Source organism: Dromiciops gliroides, chromosome 2, assembly GCF_019393635.1.
Source record: "Dromiciops gliroides isolate mDroGli1 chromosome 2, mDroGli1.pri, whole genome shotgun sequence".
Classification (NCBI taxonomy): domain Eukaryota; kingdom Metazoa; phylum Chordata; class Mammalia; order Microbiotheria; family Microbiotheriidae; genus Dromiciops; species Dromiciops gliroides.
Window position 1 is genome coordinate 528,780,439 of NC_057862.1, and position 21,297 is coordinate 528,801,735.

The 21,297-nt window shown below is 35.0% G+C and overlaps 1 protein-coding gene across 1 annotated transcript in view; it reads left to right on the forward strand.

Moving 5' to 3' along the window:
- The window catches only part of KCNU1 (potassium calcium-activated channel subfamily U member 1), a 261,654-nt gene that overhangs the window by 46,285 nt on the left and 194,072 nt on the right, over positions 1-21,297 (forward strand). Inside the window, 2 exon segments of the mRNA XM_043981056.1 lie at positions 10,572-10,662; positions 16,495-16,606. Of these exon segments, the coding sequence (XP_043836991.1) occupies positions 10,572-10,662; positions 16,495-16,606 (203 nt within the window).

The window sequence follows — 21,297 nt, forward strand, 5'->3', positions numbered from 1 at the left end:
GGCTTGCAGTCATGAAGACCTGAGTTCAAATCACACCTTAGAAACTTACTAGCTGTGTGACCCTGGGCAAGTCACTTAACCCTGCTTGTCTCAGTTTCCTCAGCTGTAAAATGACCTAGAGAAGAAAATGGGAAACCACTATAATATTTTGCCAAGAAAACCACATAGACACTAGGGTCCATGGTATCATGAAGAATCTGACACCAGTGAACACCTACCTTCATTTATTGGACTCTGCTAGTTTTCATTTAAATATAAACATATTTTTATTTATTTTTAATTCAGAATTCCAAATTCTCTCCCTCCCTTTCACCCCACTCCCTTCCTAAGATAGCAAGCAATTTCATACAGGTTTTTACATGAAGTCAAGAAAAAATATTTTTCCATATTAGTGATGTTGTAAAAGAAAACAGCAAAAAACTGAAAAAAATAAAGTAAAAGATTAGTATGCTTTGATCTGCATTCAAACATCATCAGTTCTTTCTCTGGAGGTGAATATTATTTTGCATCATAGGTTCTTCAGAATTATCTTGGATGTTTGTATGGCTAAGAAAAGTTGTCATTGACAGTTGATTATCCTTACAATATTGCTGTAGCTGTTTACAATGTTCTTCTGGTTCTCCTCATTTTCCTTTGCATCAGTTCATGTAAGTCCAAGTTTTTCTGAAAGCATCCTGCTCATCATTTCTTAAAGTACAATAGCATTCCATCACAATTCTCTGCTAGTTTTCTATGAGATTGTCTATATAATTAATAATTTTCTGTTCCCCCTTTGTTCGTAGCTGTTTTTGTACTTAATTTAGTGTGCTTTTTGTGGCTTTAATATTATGCAGGGTGGCTGAGCTTAAACAGAGTCCCTCACATAGAAATTTTCCTCTAACACCCAAGATTCATTTTTTAAAAGAATATAACAAAAATTGATGGAGGAAACAAGTATAAACCTGAATACTAATGAGCTGAACACCCCAATAAAAATTTCAAAATATATTAGAAATGAGAACTCAACAAATTATCACATTCAAGGATGAAATTTAAAACCTAGAGATAAATATCAAAACATATGCTCTAGAGAGTTCAACAAAGCAAGGCTTGAAAAAATGACCTTTAGTAAGGAAACAGTAAAATAGTTAATGTCAAGAATTATAAACAGAGAAACTTAAATAATAAATATCTTTAAAAAATAAAACAACTTAAACAATAAATATCTGTATTATATACATATATACATGGATTAACTTTTAAGACTTAAAAGAAAATCTATTTGAAATGCAAACAGAAAAGATCTTAGCAATACAGCAGTTGGACCCATTAGGTGGTCCAGTGAATAGAACATTGCCTCTGCAGTCAGGAGGCCTGAGTTCAAATCCAGCTTCAGACACTAGCTATGTCACCCAGGACAAGTCACTTAAACCTGATTGCCACATAAAAATTGTAGATGATTTTAAGCTTCCTCTTTCTTGATCACAACAAATATGTCAAAGACACAGAGGAAGTTTTGCATTTGAAATGATTGTTTAGAAAATTAGATTTGATACGTCCATGTAATTGTTTACATAGAAATAACAAAGAGTATTCTTTATTTGTTTTTTTAGCATCACACATTACCTTTACCAAAATGGATAATATAGCATTGTAAAGAGAAAAGCAAACATATTAGGTGCATAGTGTGTTGATAATAACTAAATAAAAATAATAATAAATAGGAAATTTATGGGAAATATAAAATAAAAAATATGGATGTATATAAATTCTAAATATTGGTATTCTGAATAATATGCAAGTAAAAGAATTTCTAAGAAGAATATTGACACAATAGGGTAAACATTGTAGAGGGCAGATAACATGATAAAGCCTACTGAAATTCTATATGAAAATACATTGAATGAATTGAATATGTTTACCCTTAATAAAACAAAAATTGGGAGTAAAGGGATAATGCAAAAAATATGTTAGTATTTAAAGGATTATCAGGTGTTATAATGATTAGATATTATTTGATCATACTAATTTTATGAAGGAAAAATGTTTGTCATATGAAATACAATACAAAGATAGTAATACTGAAGGTTAGAAAAAAGATAATTTTCAATAATGAAACTGAGATTTTCATTCAAAGTTATATCAAAACTATTGTCTGATATCCAGGTGAGCCTATAATAACTTGCCATATTTATAAGATGGTAAAATATCCACCCAAAATCATGATTTATTTTTTGGTGAGGCAACTGGGGTTAAGTGACTTGCCCAGGGTCACACAGCTACTAAGTGTTAAGTGTCTGAGGCCGGATTTGAACTCAGGTCTTCCTGAATCCAGGGTCGGTGCTCTATCCACTGCTCCACCTAACTGCCCCCAAAATCATGATTTAAGAATCTTTGTTTAATTTTCAGTGCTCTAGAAGTCTTGCCCACATTGAGGAAACTATGAATCCTGATATATTGACATATTAGAAGCAGAATTGCTCTATAATTACCAAAATTGACAAAGCAGGTATACCATTTTAACATGACCTTTCACCAAGTCATACATATATCAGGAAAAGTAAAGAAATTCATCCAAGAGATGGGAATAACATTTCATTGAACTGGGCAATTACCCATTTTGAATCCTATTGAAAATTTTTGAGCTACAGATTTTTCAGGGGCAGAGCCAAGATGGCAGAGGAAAGGCTGTGACTCTATGCATTCCCGACAAATCCATCTACACACCTCCAAAAATAATACCATAAGACAACACCTGGAGCAATATAGCCCACAAAAGAACAGAGTGAAACTATTTTCCAGCCAAATATGGCTTAAATAGGTGGCTGGGATACTGCTATGCAGAGTAAGAGAGGAGCTTAGCACATGGCACAGATTCAGCCCCAGGCAGGCCGCACCTCCAGAAGCCTCGGATCTTCAGCATCAGTGCCTTCTTCTGAAACTTGGCTCATGGACTTGTTAGGGGGTCCATCAGTTGGCTGGGGAGAAATAGCTGTGGTCCCTGCTGGAGCTAAGGCAGGGTGCCCATATTCTGAACCAGTAAGCAGACTTAAGTGGCAGCAGCCCAGTGGGGGAAGGCACAGGTCCAGCAAGCTCCCAACCACAGAGAATCAGATTTGAATCAGACTTCTGCTTCAGGGTTAAATAGAAAGTGTGCTGTGGTTACTTACAGGCCATGCAGGCTGAGAAACAGACTAATCATACCACCTTATATACTCTGTAACTAGGTACAATGCATACTAGAAGCAACACTACATATTAAGGAGTTAAAAGCCAAGAAATAGGCAGTCAAGAAGAGCAGGCAGAGAAAGCAACAGATCATCGAACGCTTCTTTGGTGTAAAGGTAGATTAAAATACACCCTCAGAAGAAGATAATAACAAAGTCAAACTTCCTACATCCAAAGCTTCCAGGAAAAATATGAAATGTTCTTAGGCCATGGGAGCACTCAAAATGGGAGGTAGAGGGAAAAGTTAGAGAGGTAGAGGAAAAAATGGAAAGCGAAATGAGAGTGATGCAGGAGGGTTATGGAAAAAAGTCAACAGCTTGCAAAACCACATTGGCCAAGTGGAAAAAGAGGTATATAAACTCTCTGAAGAACATCATCATTTAAGAATTAGGATTGAGCAAATAGAAGCTAATGACTTTATGAGAAATCAAGACAATATAAAGCAAATCCAAATGAATAAAAAAGTAGAGGGCAATATGAAATATCTCCTTTGAAAAATAGCTGACCTAGAAAATAGATCCAGGAGAGATAATCTGAAAATCATTGGACTACCTGAAAACCATGATCAAAATAAGAGTTTAGCCATCATCTTCCAGGAAACTCTCAGGGAAAATTGCCCTGATATTCTAGAAGCAGAAGGTAAAATAGAAATTGAAAGAATCCATTGATTACCTCCTGAAAGAGATACCAAGAAGAAAACTTCCAGGAATATTATAGCCAAATTCCAGAGATCCCAGGTCAAGTAGAAAATATTGCAAGCAGCTAGAAAAAAAAGAATTAATATACTGTGGAGCTATAGTCAGGATAACACAAGATTTAGCAGTTTCTACATTAAAGGATCAGAGGGCATGGAATATTATATTAGAGAGGACAAAGGAACTGGGATTAGAACCAAAAATCACCTACCCAGAAAAACTGTGTATAATCTTTCAGAGGGAAAAATGGGATTTCATTGAAAAAAAGAGGACTTTCAGGAATTTGTGATGAAAAGATCTGAACTGAATGGCAAATTTGACTTCCAAATATACGACCCTAGAGAAGCATAAAAAGGTAAACAGGAAAAAGAAATCATGAGAAACATTAAAAGGTTAAACTGTTTACATTCTTACATGGGAAGATAATACTTCCAGTTCATAAGAACTTTCTCAGTATTAGTGCATCTGAAAGGAATATACTTAGTCAGAGGGAACAGATGTGAATTGAATTTAAAGGGATGATATTTGTCAAGCATTAATTTTTTGTTTATCCATGTTTTTTGTGGGGTAGACAGGGTGGAGTGGCTTATATTTGGGGCCAGATTTTGGCTTGTGGCCTCCTGGGTCCAGGGCTGGTTCATTGTCTACTGTGTCACCTAGCTGACCCATGATGAACATCTTTAAAGTAAAGTTAAGGGATAAGAAGAATATACTGGAAGAAAGGGAAAGGGAGAGGTAGACTGGGGTAAAGAAGCTCACATAAAAGAAACCAGAAAAAGCTTATGGAGTAGAGGTGAAGATAGGGAAGGAGTGGAGGAGTGAGTGAGCCTTACTTTCATCAGAATTGGCTCAAAGAGGGAATAACATACACACTCAAGTGTGTATAGTAATATATTTTACCCAGAGGTAAAGTGGGAGGGGGAAGGGGATGAGGGCAGAAGAGGCAAAGGAAGGTAGGGCAGATTGGGGGAGGGGCCAGTAAAAAGCAAAAAACTTTTTAGGAGGGATAGGGTGAAAGAAGACAGAAAATAGAGTAAATATCAAGGGGAGGGAATAGGATGGAGGGTAATACATTAGCAATAGCAATTGTGAAAGAAATGATAAGCAGGATGCTATCAGAAAGATGTATGAAAAATGCAAACCATCAACAGAGAAAAGAACTGATGGTATCTGAATACAAATTGAAGTATAATTTTATTTCTTAGTTCTTCTTTCCAAAGTTATTTTGTCTGTTTTCTTTCACAACCTGACTAATGTGAAGATGTTTTGCATGACTTCACATGTATGACTTACTTTGAATTGCTTGATTTCTTAGAGAGAGTTGAGGAGGGAAGGAGGAAGAAAATTTGGAACACAAAGTTTAAAAAATCAATGTGAAAAAAAATTGCGTTTTTTTTTTACAAGTAACTTGGGGAAAATTCTAAATAAAAAAATAGATTTTTCTTTAAAATTTTTTTGAGCTAAAATCAAATCAACTCTTGGAAAAATGAACTGTTAATCAAACTCATACTTAGTATTCTGACTGATGATAGTATAGTTTCATGATAAAATAAACCAACATGTGTCAGAATCTCATGAACATAATTCCAAATGATATAATAACAAGTAAATGCAGTGAAAAGGATATATTACATACTAAACTATTTTTAAGATTTAAAAAGTTGTACGGTTTATTGTATAATTAAACTAACAATTATATTTCTTTGTTCTACATAATTTGCACACATTTGTATATGGTAGCAGCTTGTAGCTATAATTCTATGAAGCAAAGTGGTGAGCAGGAAATACCTTGGAATAAGTTATTTTCAGTCAGAAAACATGTAGTAAGCACACTACCATGGATCATAGGTCTCAACAAATATTTCAGAGACACAAAGGAAGTTTGAAATGATTGTCTAGAAAACTAGATTTGATAAACTAATGGAATTTTTTTTCATAGAGGTAACTAAGAATACATTTTCTTAAGCATCACACAGTACCTTTACCAAAATGGATAATATAGCACTATAAAGAGAAAAGCAAAAATATTAGGTACATAATGTATTGATAATAACTAAATTAAAATAATAATAAATAGGAAATTTATAGAAAAATTTAAATAGGAAATATGGATGTGCTTTACTTCAATTTATTTTTTTTAATTGTTTTTGGTGAGGCAATTGGGGTTAAGTGACTTTCCCAGGGTCACGCAGCTAGTAAGTGTCAAGTGTCTGAGGCCAGATTTGAACTCACGTCCTCCTGACCCCAGGGCTGGCGCTCTATCCACTGTGCCACCTAGCTGCCCCACTTTACTTCAATTTAAAGAAAACATTTGTTTAAAACCAAAAGCTAGTAATATTTACATTGGGAAATCACTAGAACCTTTGACAATAAGATCAGAAATGATTCAAGGATATTCACTACATTTACTATTATTTGATATATTTTAAATGTTAGTTATAGCAATGAGAATAAGAAGATATGGGAATAACTAGTGGCCAAGAGGAGGCAAGACATTCCATTTTCCAAATAGTATACTAGCTTACAAAGAAAACCTCAGAGAATTGATTTTTAAAAAACTTTAGCAAGGCAATTAATTGTTTCACCAAGGCAACAGCATAAAAAATCCACAAAAGTATTGATATTGTTATGCAGTACCAAGAAAACCTAGCAGGAAAAAATTAATAAGAATAAATAAATATTATGTAAATATATAACATATAAAGCATCTGGGATTTATCCTACTAAACCACATACAAAGGAATTATATAACTAGATTTATAAAACAGTGTTTATAGAAATAAAAGATGACCTAAATAATTGGAGCTGGAGAAGGAGATAGCAAACTACTCTAATATTTCTGCCAAGAAAATTCCAAATGGGGTCAGGAAGACTCTAACGGGACTGAAAAATGACTCAAAAGCAACAAAAAAAGATAATTGGAATCATTTCTATGGCTTTTCCAAGTCCAAAACATTAAAAACTTGATACTAGTTAATTTATAGGTATAAAATTAATTAAATACTAAAACAGAAAGAATTTCAAGGGGAATTATGTAAAAGGTAAAAGTAGGGGTTCAACATTACTGATTCTCAAATTATTTTCTAATGCAATTATCAAAAATATCTGCTGATGATTAAAATGGAAAAAGTATACCAGTGGAATATAACAGTAAGCAAATCCAACAAGGAAACACATAAAGAACACCAGTATCTAATAAAGCCAAGACCATGAACTATGGGAAAGATATTTGACAAGAACTACAGGGAAAATGGAAAACAGTTTCAAGTTAATTTGTCAACAAACATTTATTAAAAACTTTGTGCCAACCACTGTACTAAGTGCTTAAAAATACACGTACTTGCAGAAAGGACCTTAAGTTCTAATAGAGTAAGACAATATATAAAAAGGAGCTGAAAAAAAAGGTTGGGGGGAGGAGGGAAGCTGAAGGTACCTGACTCCCAGATGTAATAACAAAAGCCCTATGGAGATGTCAGCAGTGGAGCCTGGAGAGCAATGAAGATATAATTGGACTGGGCCTTCTCCTTAAATTGGAGGTTCTGTGATGAACCAGACAATCAGAGGGAAAGGATGTCAGGCCAGAGAGTACTTCCAATGTGAGAAGTGATCCAGGAGTGGAGTGAGTTTTCAGACTGAAAAGGGTTTTATGGAATAGTAGACAGGAAATATATTTAGACAAGTACACATCCCATCCATATAGCATAATTAATTCTAAATGAATGAATGAGCTAAATACAAAGAGCATAAAAATCAAGGAGAATGAAAAAAGCTATATTTTTAAAACTATAGAGTAAAAGATTAATATTTATATATGGAACAGAGATTATAACTAGCAAAATAGGCAGTTTTATTACATAATATTTTAAAACTTTAGTATATGAAAAATAAGTATAGTTAGAAGAATAAAAAATACTGGTTAGAGAAACTTTACTTCAAAGATATCTGGGAAAATTCTGACTTGAAAAATAATAAGTCTTTAGGGCTAAGAACCATTCCTCCAGGAGGCAATTGTCAAAGTATATGAACAAATGACTTTACAGAGAAGAAACAGAAAATGTTAACAACCATATGAAGAAATCCAACAAATATTACTAAGTTAACAGAAGTAGTTAGTTGGTTCAATGGATACAGTGCCAGTTCTAGAGTCAGAAAGACCTGAGTTCAACTCCATCCTCAGACACTTAATAGGTATTTGACCCTGGGCAAATGACTTCACACTGTTTGCCTCAGTTTCCTCACCTGTGAAATGAACTGGAGACGAAAATGGGAGGGAGTGGAGCCAATGACCGAGAGACTGGTCATACCCTCCCAAATTCCTTTATGAGTGCTAGAGAACCCTGGAGCATGAATGAAATATAACATATTTGTCCATCAAGAAGTAAAGGTGTGGGTAAATCACTATTACACTAGTAATAGAAAAGAAAATTAAAGTAAATCAGAGGTATTTCAGACTCATAAAACTTTAAAAATTAATAAAAGATGGGGGAAGAAGGGAATTATTAGAAAACAGGCACACTAATCCACTCCTAGGAACACTGGATTGGTCCAAGTGCTTTGCAAAACAATTTGTAATTATAGGAGAAATAATAAATTGTTTCTATTCTTCAAACTAGTGATCTCCTATTACTTCCAAAGGTGGTCAAAATGGAGTGCTAAAATGAAGATTCCATGTATACTACAATATTGCTAGAAACACTATGTAGATGAATAAAAAAATTGGAATCAAATTATGTGTCCAACATTTCTGGATAGGATAGTGAAGTTGTGGTATATGAAATGAAATAGATAATATTTCAGAGAAACATGGGAAAAGATGGTTTGGTTCAGATGAACTCATGCTAGATCTGAAGTCAGAGGACTTAGGTTCAAACTCCATTTCTGATATTTACTGCTTCTATCACCTTAAGCAAGTTGCTACGTTACCTCATCAGGAAAAGTAAGAGGTTGTATTAAATCAACTCTCAGAACGCTTCCAGCTCTAAATCTATAATGCTATGCTCCTAAAACTTGCATATACTGATTCAATGCAAATATAAAAACAGAAAGAACAAATTTTCATAATGACTACAATAATAAAACAAAGCCAACTTTGAAATGCAACACAATTCAGGTGAATCATTCTTTAAGCATTTTATCAAATGTTTAATATTTTCTAGGAACTGTACTAGATACTAGAGTTACAAAGAAAAAGGTCAAACAGTTTCTGCCCTAAAGAAACTGAAATTATTTAGAAAAGCCATCATTCATCCATATCAATAGGTACACAATATTTTGTGATTGGATTTGGGACTTCATCGGTGTGGGGAGTGGCTGGTGAAAAACAATGTATATAATGTCAGACTAATTTGATGGGTTGGTTAGTTTGCTGAACAGTTTGTTTTTTAAGAATTTTTGTTATACATTGTATACAGTAATAGCAATATTATGTCATGATCAACTATGAATAACTTAGCTCTACTCAGCAATACAATGACCCAAGGCAACTCCAAAGAACTCATGATGGAAAATCCTATCCACATCCAGAGAAATAACGGATAGAGTCAGAATGCAGATCAAAACATGCTATTTTCACTTTATTTTTGTGTTTGGTTTCTTTGGGTCTATTTCCTCTTTCACAATTAACAATATGAAATAAATTTTACATGATTACACATATATAACCGATGTCAAATTGTTCTCATCTTATGGGCCAGGGGGGTGGGGGGTGGGGTGGAGCGAGGGAAAAATTTTGGAATTCAGCTATTTTTAAATGAATGTTAAAAAGTATCTTTACATTTAATTGGAAAAATACTATTTAAAAAGAGAAAAGGGAAAATATATTTAAAATTGATTTTTGTTATAGATTTTGGCTCTCTGAGAGGAGCATATTGGGAAATGGAGGTGAAAAACAAAAGTCATTAATGTTTTTTAAGAGGTGATGCTCAAAGATCTCTAGTATTTGAGAATTCACTGTTTTCAATGGCAGTTCATTCCCCCTGGGTATAGTGCTAACTCTTAGGAAGTTGTTTTTTTTTTTTTTTTGCTTTTATCGGACCAAATTCTACTGCTATTCCAGCCATACATGCTAGATTTGCCTTCTGGAGCCAAGAGGAGAAAGCCTAAGATATTGTCTAAATTATAATCTTTTAAATATTTAGAGAAAGCTAAAATATTTCTGGGTATCCAGGTGGTGTATTAGATGGTATACAGCGCCTGAAGTCAGGAAGACATCATCCTGATTTCAAATTTGGCCTCAGATGCTTACTAGCCATGTGGCCCTGGACAGGTCATTTATCCCTGTTGGTCTTAGTTTCCTCATCTACAAAATAAGATGGAGAAGGAAATGCAAAGCACGCCAGTATCTTTGCCAAGAAAACTCCAAGTGGGGTCAGAAAATGTTAGACACAATTGAAAAGTGGCTGAACAACAAAATATTCCCTCCAAGTCTTCTCTAGGCTAAGCATCCTTAGTCTTTTCAAATGATTGTGGGGCTGGAATGATTTCCATTCCCCTCAGCATGCTTTCTTAGAGCCCCGTTCTGATCACATATTGGTATGGCTATATATGGAACTCAAAAATAACCAGATAATTGACAAATCTTCAGTGTCATTTTGTAGGGTGAAGCAATAGCTCGTAAGCATTTATTTCACAATCCTGCCTGAGTGCACCATGTTCTTATTTCTCTTCCAGTCCTGTTGGAAGCTGCTCAGGAAATGAGGACAAAACTCTCCATGTTGACTTGATCTTCAATGCTTTCTTTGCCTTTTATTTTGGAATGCGGGTAAGTAAATAAAATAGTATGAAGTGTCTTACTGCCACAGAAGTTTCAATAACAGAAGTATGAAATAAGCCCTTTTTGTAAAAAAAAAAAATCTATTGAGATACTTTAAAAGCAATATATCTAAGAATATGCTTCATTCTCAAAGTATTAAATCTACTCAACCTCTAGCAAACTTTGAAAAAGAAATTGCTAATGTAGATTCCCATTTTCCATTCAACAAATAGTGCATCTATATATCCTTCTTAGGAAAACGAGGGTTAAAAATGCTACCTTGTTTATCTTGAAGTTGTTATGAGGATCCAGCTTGGTAATTACTTATGTGACCTTAAGAAAGTTATTTAACTTCTCTGGGTCTCAGTTTCCTAATCAATGACATATAAGATCCCTTCTAGGTCTCAAGCCATGTCCCTGTGAACGTATGTGAAAGTGATGTGTTAGCCATAAAGTACAGTTCTGAGGGATTAGCATTTTATACTTTGTCCCATTGTTGGTTTTATGAATATATATATATATATATATATATATATATATATATATATATATATATATATATATATATATTTTCCAGGAAAATGAGAGTTAAGTGACTTGCCCAGGGTCACACAGTTAGTAAGTGTCAAGTGTCTGAGACCAGATTTGAACTCAAGTTCCTGAATTCAGGGCTGGTACTTTATCCACTGTGCCACCTAACTGCCCCTCCCAAATATATTATTAAGTACTAATGATAATAACATATTTCTAGAGAACTTTCCTGAAAACAACCACTTGAGAGATATAGTGGAAGTAATATTATGCCCATTTGAAAGGTGAGAAAATGAAGGATTAGAGAGTTAAAGGGGTATGTGCCAAAAGGTATACCTTTTTTTTTTTTTGTAGTGAGGCAATTGGGGTTAAGTGACTTGCCCAGGGTCACACAGCTAGTAAGTGTTAAGTGTCTGAGGCCAGATTTGAACTCAGGTACTCCTGACTCCAGGGCTGGTACTCTATCCACTGCGCCACCTAGCTGCCCCCAAAAGGTATACCTTTAAAAGTGTTAGAGTAGCTGCTCAAAACCAGGACTTCTTCCCTTCAGTACCAGGTTGTTCCTACTTCACTAACCACTTATCACAGTGTTTTTCCATGAATTCTATCTACACATTATCTGTGAATTAAGAGATTTAGACCAGATGACTTTTATTTTTGGTGGTGCAACGAGGGTTAAGTGACTTGTCTAGGGTCACACAACTAAGTGTCAAGTGTCTGAGGCCGGATTTGAACTCAGGTCCTGCTGAATCCAGGGTGAGTGCTTTATCCACTGTGTCAACTAACTGCCTCTGGGCGAGATGATTTCTAATGGCCCCTTCCATTTCTAAATATATTACCCTTTTATTCTAAACCTACAAAACAAATAATATATCTCACCTTGGATATTTTATAAGCACATTGGTAAAACACTGTGTTAATATAAGCTATTTGGTATTATTGCTGCTGTTGTCATTGTTTTTCATTTGTTTGTTTCTTTTGAGGCACAAGATGTTATTTATTGGACCCAACAGAAAATGTAAAGCCAATGTAAACAAACCACAATATCCCATAGACAATATATCAAAAATACATAAATGACTCACAGCATTTCTTTTTTTTTTCTTTTTCTTTCTTTTTTTTGTGGGGCAATGAGGGTTAAGTGACTTGCCCAGGGTCACACAGCTAGTAAATGTCAAGTGTCTGAGACCGAGGCCAGATTTGAACTCTGGTCTTAGTGAATCCAGGGCCAGTGCTTTATCCACTGTGCCGCCTAGCTGCCCCAGACTCACAGTATTTCTTAAGTAATCAACATAATACCTCTCAGTCTCCAATGAACCCCACTTCCCACAGGATCCTAAAGTGAAAAAGTTCTCTAAACTCATGGTGCCACCTTATGGTTCATACTCCCCTTGGAAGGGGAATGAACAAGAGTGGCTAGGGAAGTAGCTCTCTGAAATCTGGTGAATCTCACTTTCCACAGGGATACAGGCAAATCCTCCAGACATACAGAATCACCTCATGGTCTGTCCTATGCTTAGAAGGGAAAGGAACTCACCATCTCTAGATAAACAGTATTCTGATATTACAGTAAGTTTCATTTTTACCCCATAGAGAATTAACAAGAATCCTATCTTATAATTCTATTCTATTGGCTTGATGTTCACTAGTTAGGGCTGCAAAGCAGGTCATTGTCATTGCTTTTTTTTTTTTTTTTTAGCCAATGGGGGTTAAGTGACTTGCCCACGGTCACACAGCTAGTCAGTGTCAAGTGTCTGAAGCCGGATTTGAACTCAGGTACTCCTGAATCCAGGGCCAGTGCTTTAACCACTGCGCCATCTAGCTGCCCCTGTCATTGCTTTTTATAAATAATTTTTTATATATTTCATTCTTACTTCACCTACATTTTCTATTATATTCTTCATCTCAGTTTCTACCAGAGAGGAATGTCTTATAACAAAGAATGAACAAAAGGGGGAAATGGAGGGGATAGCTCAGGAAATTTAACCAATAGCTAAGAAAAATTCCTGATATTCTATTTAGGGTTCCACATCTTTAGCTCCCAATTTCTGTACAGAAGCATTTGTTCAGCTATTTCAGTTGTGTCCAGCTCCTCATGACTCCATTTGAGTTTTTCTTGGCAAATATACTGAAATGGTTTGCAAATTCCTCCTCCAGCTCATTTTACATATGAAGAAACTCAACAAACAAGGTTAAATGACTTTCCCAGGATCACACAGCTAGTAATTGTCTGCAGCCAGATTTGACCTCAGGAAGATGAATCTTCCTGACTCCAAACCTGGCACTCTATCCACTGAACCACCTAGTTTCCATCAAAGAAGCAGGGGGAGGTATTTCATCTTCTGTCTTCTTCTCTAGTACCAGTCTTATTGTTTTGTGTTGGACTTGACTTAGGTCAATCTCCTTTTAGTTTAAGTTTGATATTGGAACAAAATGATTCACTCATAAGTGATTAAACAATTAACAAAAATAAATTTACTTAGCCATAGCATAGCAGAAAAAAGCTATTCAACAGATAACGCATTGAGAACACCTTAAGTTGTTTCACTTAAATGAAACTCTCTTGACTGAATTGATCATCCTTATATACCAGCCAAGTACCAGGAGCTCTTGGTGACTATTTTCTATGTGGGTGATGAGGAAGTAATGTCAACAATATGGCTTTATAGTCTTCTGAGGCAAACAAGTCTAGAGAATGCTCTCAATACCTTTTAAAGACTAAGTAGCCTAACTTGCAAATGGGCTGGGGAGGGGCTCAAGGTGGGGGGTGGTGGTCTTGGGAGAGGTTAGGATATTACTTGATCTACACTTGGCAATTATAATTTTCCAGCATTCAATCTCAAAAGTTTTGCTTTTGTTTTCTTTCTATTTATTGTTGTAAATATTTTGTATGTTGCTTTCTCTGGCTCTGTTGCATTTAAAGTCTTCCTAGGCTTCTCCATGATCATCATATTCTATAAGTATGTAAAAGTGGTAGGAAGTATTTCAAGTTGGGATAGCTGAAAAAAAGATTCACAATGGAGATAGAAAAAAAGGCTTAATAGTTGGAGGTCAGAAAGAAAGTTTTCTAGAAAGGGGAAGACATGTAAGTATGAGTACTAAAAGCAAATTTCAGTACCAATGAACAATAAATGAATGCAAAAAGCTTTGTGAAAGGAAGCAGTGAGACTAAATAGCAAGGAAATGTAAATAGGGTCTAGACCAAAGATAGAAAACGCAAGGAATTCAGCCTTTATCCATCTTTCTCAGCCACAATATTCACAAAATTAGAAGGCCTGTTGATTCTATCCTCATGAGGGATATTCCTTGAATCGGTCTCTATTTCTCTATTCTCACTGCCACCACCTTAATAAATTCTCTTATTGTCTCTTACTCAGGCAATTATAATAGCTCCCTAAAAATATCTTCCTTTCTCCACTCTCTATCACCTCCAATTCATCCTTCATACTGCTTATACACTAATACATGACTTCTTCAACTCTTTCTACTCATGATCCCTTTTTGCCTGAGAAGTTTATATGTGACCCTGGGTATATATAGGTATATAAAATAGGTATACATAACCTTTTACTGTTGGTAAATTTCTTGTAGCCCCCACATTCAGTTATGTGATTTCATATGGGGTCACAAACCCAAAGTTTAAGAAGCTAGGTACTGATATATTCCATATATAAAAATCTAGCAATGTGACCCCACAAACATTTTCAGTGCCTTCCTGGGTGTTTAGGGTCCTACACAATCATGTACCACACCACCATTCCAATCTTATCTCATTTCTCTTTTTGCCAAATAGTCTTGATTCTAACCAAATTTGACAACCCAACATTCCTCAAACACATCCTGCATTTTTGTGACTCTAAGTTTTGATCATGTTTTTTTCCCTACAACTCCCTCCCCCTTCTTTCTGTTAAGATTTTACACATCCTTTAAACCTTAACTGGAAATTATTCCAAAGAAGTGATTAAAATATTCTTACTCTTTGATGCAAAGATCCCATAATTAGAAATATAACTTGAGGTCAAAGACAGAAATAACATTTCATATATACTAGTTGTATTAGCACTTTTCAAGGTAGCAAAGAACTAGAAAAATGGTAAATACTTTATAGGTGGAGAATAACTAAACAAATTGTGCTATATAAGTGAAATAGAATATCACTACTCTATAAGAAATTATGAATATGAAGAATGTGGATAAGCATGGCAGGATTTCTATGCACTGATGCATAATGAAATCATCAAAAACAAGAAAATAACATAGAGTGACTAAAGTGACATAAATGTAAAAAACAAATAAAACCAAAACTGAATATTGTGTAATTATATTTTTAAAAAACTCATTTTCAAAAAAGAGAAAACGCTAATACTGTCCATTGGAATTTCTTGGCAAGGATTCTGGAATGATTTGCCATTTCCTTCTCTAGGAAATTAGATGGAAGATTATGGGTCATCTAACCCAGATTTATTATTTTACTCAGGAGTATACTGAAGCCTAGAAAGATTAAGTGACTTATTTAGGATCCCAAATGTGCCTTGAAGAGGCAGAGCTGGAATTAAAATCTGGATTTGGATTTCAAATCCAGGAATCACTTCATTCTATCATGTTGTCCTTCCTGTTCATTTATCGATTACTTTTGCTAAAATTATATTTACTACTATAAAGAATAGCTCTCTGAGTAAGGGATAGAGAAATTGCATATTTAGAAATGAGTGATGTAAAATATAGTAATATTAAAAGGAAAAAAACCACAACTATTATATCATTTGGGGCCAGATTTATAATTTCATTGGCGTTAAAAGTTTTGTTTTTTTTTAATGAGAAATTTCATCTACCAATGCAAAGAGGTGTCAGCTATTCAACTGATACTCTTAGAATTAACATGAGAGAGTAGTTAGAAAGATAGTCTTTCTGGATTCAAATGTTTCCATGTTTCTCCCAGCATGGTACTTTTAAAAAATTGCCTAACTAACCATGGTTGAATATATATAGGGACCATCACAAGGCCTGGATTTTCATTAGCCAAAAATTACAAAGTTGAATGAAATTAAATTTCTTCTTGATGAATACAGTGTCAATGGTTAAGCCCATATGCTAATGATGCCTTAAATTCTAACCTATCAGGGGCAGCTAGGTGGCACAGTGGATAGAGCACCGGCCCTGGAGTCAGGAGGACCTGAGTTCAAATCTGACCACAGACACTTAACGCTTACTAGCTGTGTGACCCCCAATTGCCTCACCAAAAAAAAAAAAATTAAATTCTAACCTGTCCAAATAGTAATTAATCCATTGGACTTCTTGTTTGATTTCTAGTTTGTGGCTGCTGATGACAAGATAAAATTTTGGTTGGAGATGAACTCCTTGGTAGATATCTTTACCATTCCACCAACTTTTGTTTCCTATTATCTGAACATTAATTGGCTAGGTAAGTATGTCTATAATTAACTACATATTGCTTGTGAAGGTCATTTATTTCTCACTTTGAATTTTTTTTCTTGAATTACTCTACACATTTTCTAAACCTTTCAGAGGTGGGCAATACTTTTGCTCTCCATAGTTTTAAGCTTTTCAATTTATGTGACAGGAAGTTCTCTGGACCAGTGGTTAAAGCCTATACAGAGTAACGTATACCAGTGGTTGCAGCCTACATTTTGCATCTCTTGAGATGCTATGAAGTTATTATAAGGTGACTGCAAACAGCTATATGAAGTACCGTCCTTTAGTCATTTAGAACTGACCCAGTCAAGGCAACCATGCAACTTTTATGATAAGGGGGGTGTCTATGAAATATTTTTGATGTCTCTTTTAGAAAAGTTTGAGAACCAACGCTGTAAGAAATATATCTTTTAAAATGCATTTAATTAGTTCATTTTCTTTTGTTCTTTTTCTTTTTTCTTTTTGTGGGGCAATGAGTTTTAAGTGATTTCCCCAGGATCACACAGTTAGTCTCAAATGTCTGATGCCAGATTTGAACTCAGGTCCTCTTGAATTAAGGGCCGGTGCTTTATCCACTAGTCCATTTTCTTTTGAGGATGAAATTCAAATAATTTATATTCAATTATAGAATTTTTACATTTAACCTACTAATAATTTTTGCAGACAACAGTTTTATTCCATTCTTCAGTAACCAACAGCTAAGTATAGAGAAATATTATTACGTATATCTCAAACCATAGCTCAAACTGTAGAGTGGCCATTAATTATTTGGCCAGGGCAACTCATGAAACAACAATTTTATATTTTTTAAAAATTATTTTTTAATTATAATGTTCTTGAATCCTGAGGTAGCATCTTCAGTTTTCATGGAGACAACTATGAGATAGTAAAAAAGAAAACTATATGGTGCCTAAAAATATTAAAACTTTGTTCATTAAAAAAAAACATAGTATTGGAAGAAATGAGACATCAGTATTAACTTTCCTACAATAAAGAAACATTAAAAAAAAAGAGGAAGCTGCATATAAAAAAATGGGTCATAGATCAGTTGAGTTGTTTTTGTTACGCGTCCAAAGGGGAAAAATCAATTTCTTAAGATATTTGGTCATCTCATCTTGCTCTGCACACGAAGAGCAAAAACACAGAGAGAACCATGATTCATCTTTTGTACTGTGAAAATGGGTACCTTGATTTGCTTGAACCTTCCCCCCCCCCCGCCCCCCCCCACATGCAAACACGCACACACACACTCACAATTATCCTGGTAACCAGAACTGTCTTTACCAAGAATCCTTTGCCTTTTGAGTGACCCAGAGTAAACCCAGCTGGGCATGCAGGGAATCAGTAACTGAAGCCAATCAAAGACTTATCTGACTGTAGGATATGTGACTAAGGATATAGATTTTATCATCAGCTATTCCCCAATTTTGGAATAATCTTTTTTTTTTCTTTTTGAAGCGATCTCATCAAGACTTTTAACTTAATTGCCTATCACCAAGAACATATTCTTATTTGTGCATCAAAGGCCACATCCTAACACTGCTAGAATTCCTCACACACATTAGCCTTTGGGGAGTGGGAGTGGGCCTAAGCCTACCTTTCCTTTGAATGCCTTACCTGTTTTGTATAAAACCCCCTTGCAATAGACTGAATAGTGGTCATGATCATGCTAGATTTTCTTCCCTGCTTAATATAACCTTTCTTTAAATTTTATAGGCATTGTCTTTCTCTGGTTTTCCTTCCCTCTTTAGGATGAAGGGGATTTACATCTCAAGAAATAGCCTTTGCATTCTTCGGAGAACTGGCCCTAGTGTTCTCCAGTTTTCCCTTTTGGGGAAAGAGAGATATAAATCCCATTTAAGAGACTTTTTGTCTCAGTTTAAAGTATGAACATCTCATGACTTCAAGGTGAATGTTAACAGGAAAAAATGACAGGAAATAATTATAATTTGAAAATATAGTTCAGGATTGAGACATGAAAGAGTTAACATTTAGTCAGAAACCTCTTAGAATCTTATATCAGAGAAATTTTTTTAATTAAAGGAATCTTAGTGACCATCTAATCCAAACCTCATACTAAAAGAATCCTTACTACAACATAAACTAAAAGTGGTTATCCACTCTCTACTTGAAGACCTCCATGGAATTATGGGGATTCTTGGGGGTTGTTAGAAGTATCGCAGGAAATTGTTGCCCTATGTTCTGAGGCAGTTCATTCTCCTTAAGAAAAGCTTTGTTTTTTTTTTTTTTTTTTTACTTTCCTGACTTTTACCCACTGTATTTGCTTCTGCCCTATGAAGGAGCATAGAACACAATGCAATTAATTTCTAATTCTTAGAAAGTTTGGTTTTCTCAAAGTAAGCCTAGATCAAATTAGATTTTATGTCCTGCCACATAATATGGATTACTTATATTGAACTTGCAATGTACTAAAATATCCAGATTTTTGACAAGATGAACTACTCTCTAGCTATATCTATCTTGTACCTGAAAACTTATTTTTTAATCCAAATATTAATTTGTATTTGTCACTTCATTATATTCCCTACTCTATTAAGTTCTGTTTTTTTCTCTTTTGACCCTAAGCTGGTTATCTAGTCTGTTCCTTGTCCTTTCCAGTTTTGTATCATTTGCAATATTTTATAAGGAAGCTTTGCATGTATGTTTGTATTTGCCTCAGGTTTCCCATCTACAAAAGGAGTTGCTTAAAGGAAATGGCAAAGCACTTTAGCAACTTGCCAAGAAAATACCAAATGAGCTCAAAGATAGTCAGATCCAAATGAGAAATGACTCAATAACAACAAAAAAAACTATGCATATATCTAGGCAATTGATTTATAATCCCCCCCCAAAAAAATAGATTAACCAGCACAGGGCATATCACAAATCTCTGAGACATTCAACTTGGGACCTTCAGGCAGATTAACATCAAACTATAAATGATTAAACTCAGTCAATCTCTTCTTAATTCATACAATTGTACTATTACAAAGCCTGCATTTTCCATTTTTTCTGCAAAAATTGATAAGTAGAAATGTGTATAGCATAATTTCACACACATATTATAGACACAGAGAGACCTATACCCTTATTTGTGACTAATAGAGCCATCTTTGAGTCAGGGAGAGGGAAAGGAAGAAAAAATGCGGTAAAACCAAAAAGGAAATTTACATCTATCTAGCTATCTATACCACACCCCTTGACAATGATAGGGACTTTTGGGTGATGGGTTTGGGGTGAAAAATAAGTAATTCAGTTTTGGAAATATTGGTTTTAAGATATCTACAGGTCATGAGTTCAAGATGTCTAATATTCAGTTGGAAATTTTTGACTGAAGGGAAGTTAGGAGAGAGGTGAGGATTGAATAAATAGGTGTTAGAATCATATAAACAATGAAATTAATTGAATCATGTGTGATGTTTAAAATCTAAATGTGTAGTTGCCTTAAATTAGAAGCTTTAGCACCAGTCTTTGGGCATTAAGCATTTATTAAAGCATACCAGGTATTCACGTGGAGTTCAGAAAGTTAAGAAAAGGCCTATCTAGCCTAGAGTTCCAGCCTGGTCAGGTTCTTCCTCAAGTCCTCTGCCATGAGCCTGCTTCAACCACGAACTCCCCTCAAACTGAGTGTGGAAGCTTTTTATAGGCCTAGAGTAGAGGCGGTCTTTACTCACTGCTTCAAGCTGATTGGTAGGCATCATCCAAATCCATTGGTTTACTGGACTTGAAGGTGGTCTCAAGTTGAGTTCAAAGTCCTTAGCCTCTGAGAATAATACCTCCTTAAGAGCCAGCCAGGTGTGGTTACAATCCAATTAACTTGAAGTAGGCTAATCAGCAAAGTCAATCATCTCACTTAATTCAATCAGTTTAGATTAATCTCCAGGTGAGCCTTTGAGTAACTGCCAAATCCCATTATTTTCTCACACATGGAAATTGATGAGATTACCAAGAGATGCGCTCACTAGTTTGGGGGTGGGAGGAAAGTGTCCAGGAAAGAGCCTTGGTGATATGCATTCCTAACTGGCATGACCTGGATGAAGATACACTGAATGAGATTTGGGAGATTATATAGATAGGAGAAGAATCAGGAAAGAGTATTGTCAGCAAAACCTAAAGAGAAAAGTATATGAAAGGAAGAATTACCAACAGTGTCAAAAATTTCATACAGGTCAAGAAAAATTAAGATTAAGAAAAGGCCTTTAGATTTGACAATTAAGAGATTATTGGCAATTTCAGTTGAATGATGAAGTTCAAAGCCAGATGGCATAAAGTTAAAAGAGTGAAAGGAAAGGAAGTAGTGACATCTGTTGTAAATGGCCTTCTAAAGCTGGCTTAGCCATGAAATGAAGAAGAGAAATAATACAATAACTAGCTGGATAGATGGATCATGAAAGGTTGTTTTAAGAATGGGCAAGATATGGATGTGTTTGTAGTCAGTAAGAAAGCATCTAATAGACAGTGAGAGATTGAAGATTATTGAAAGAGTAGGGATGACAAAGGGGACAATCTGATGGAGAAGATGGAATGGAATGGGATTACATGTCCATGTAAAGAGGTTTGTCTTGTCAAGGAACCTCTTTATTTATTTATTTTTTGGGTGAGGAAATTGGGATTAAGTGACTTGCCCAGGGTCACACAGCTAGTGAGTGTTAGGTATCTGAGGCTGGATTTGAACTCAGG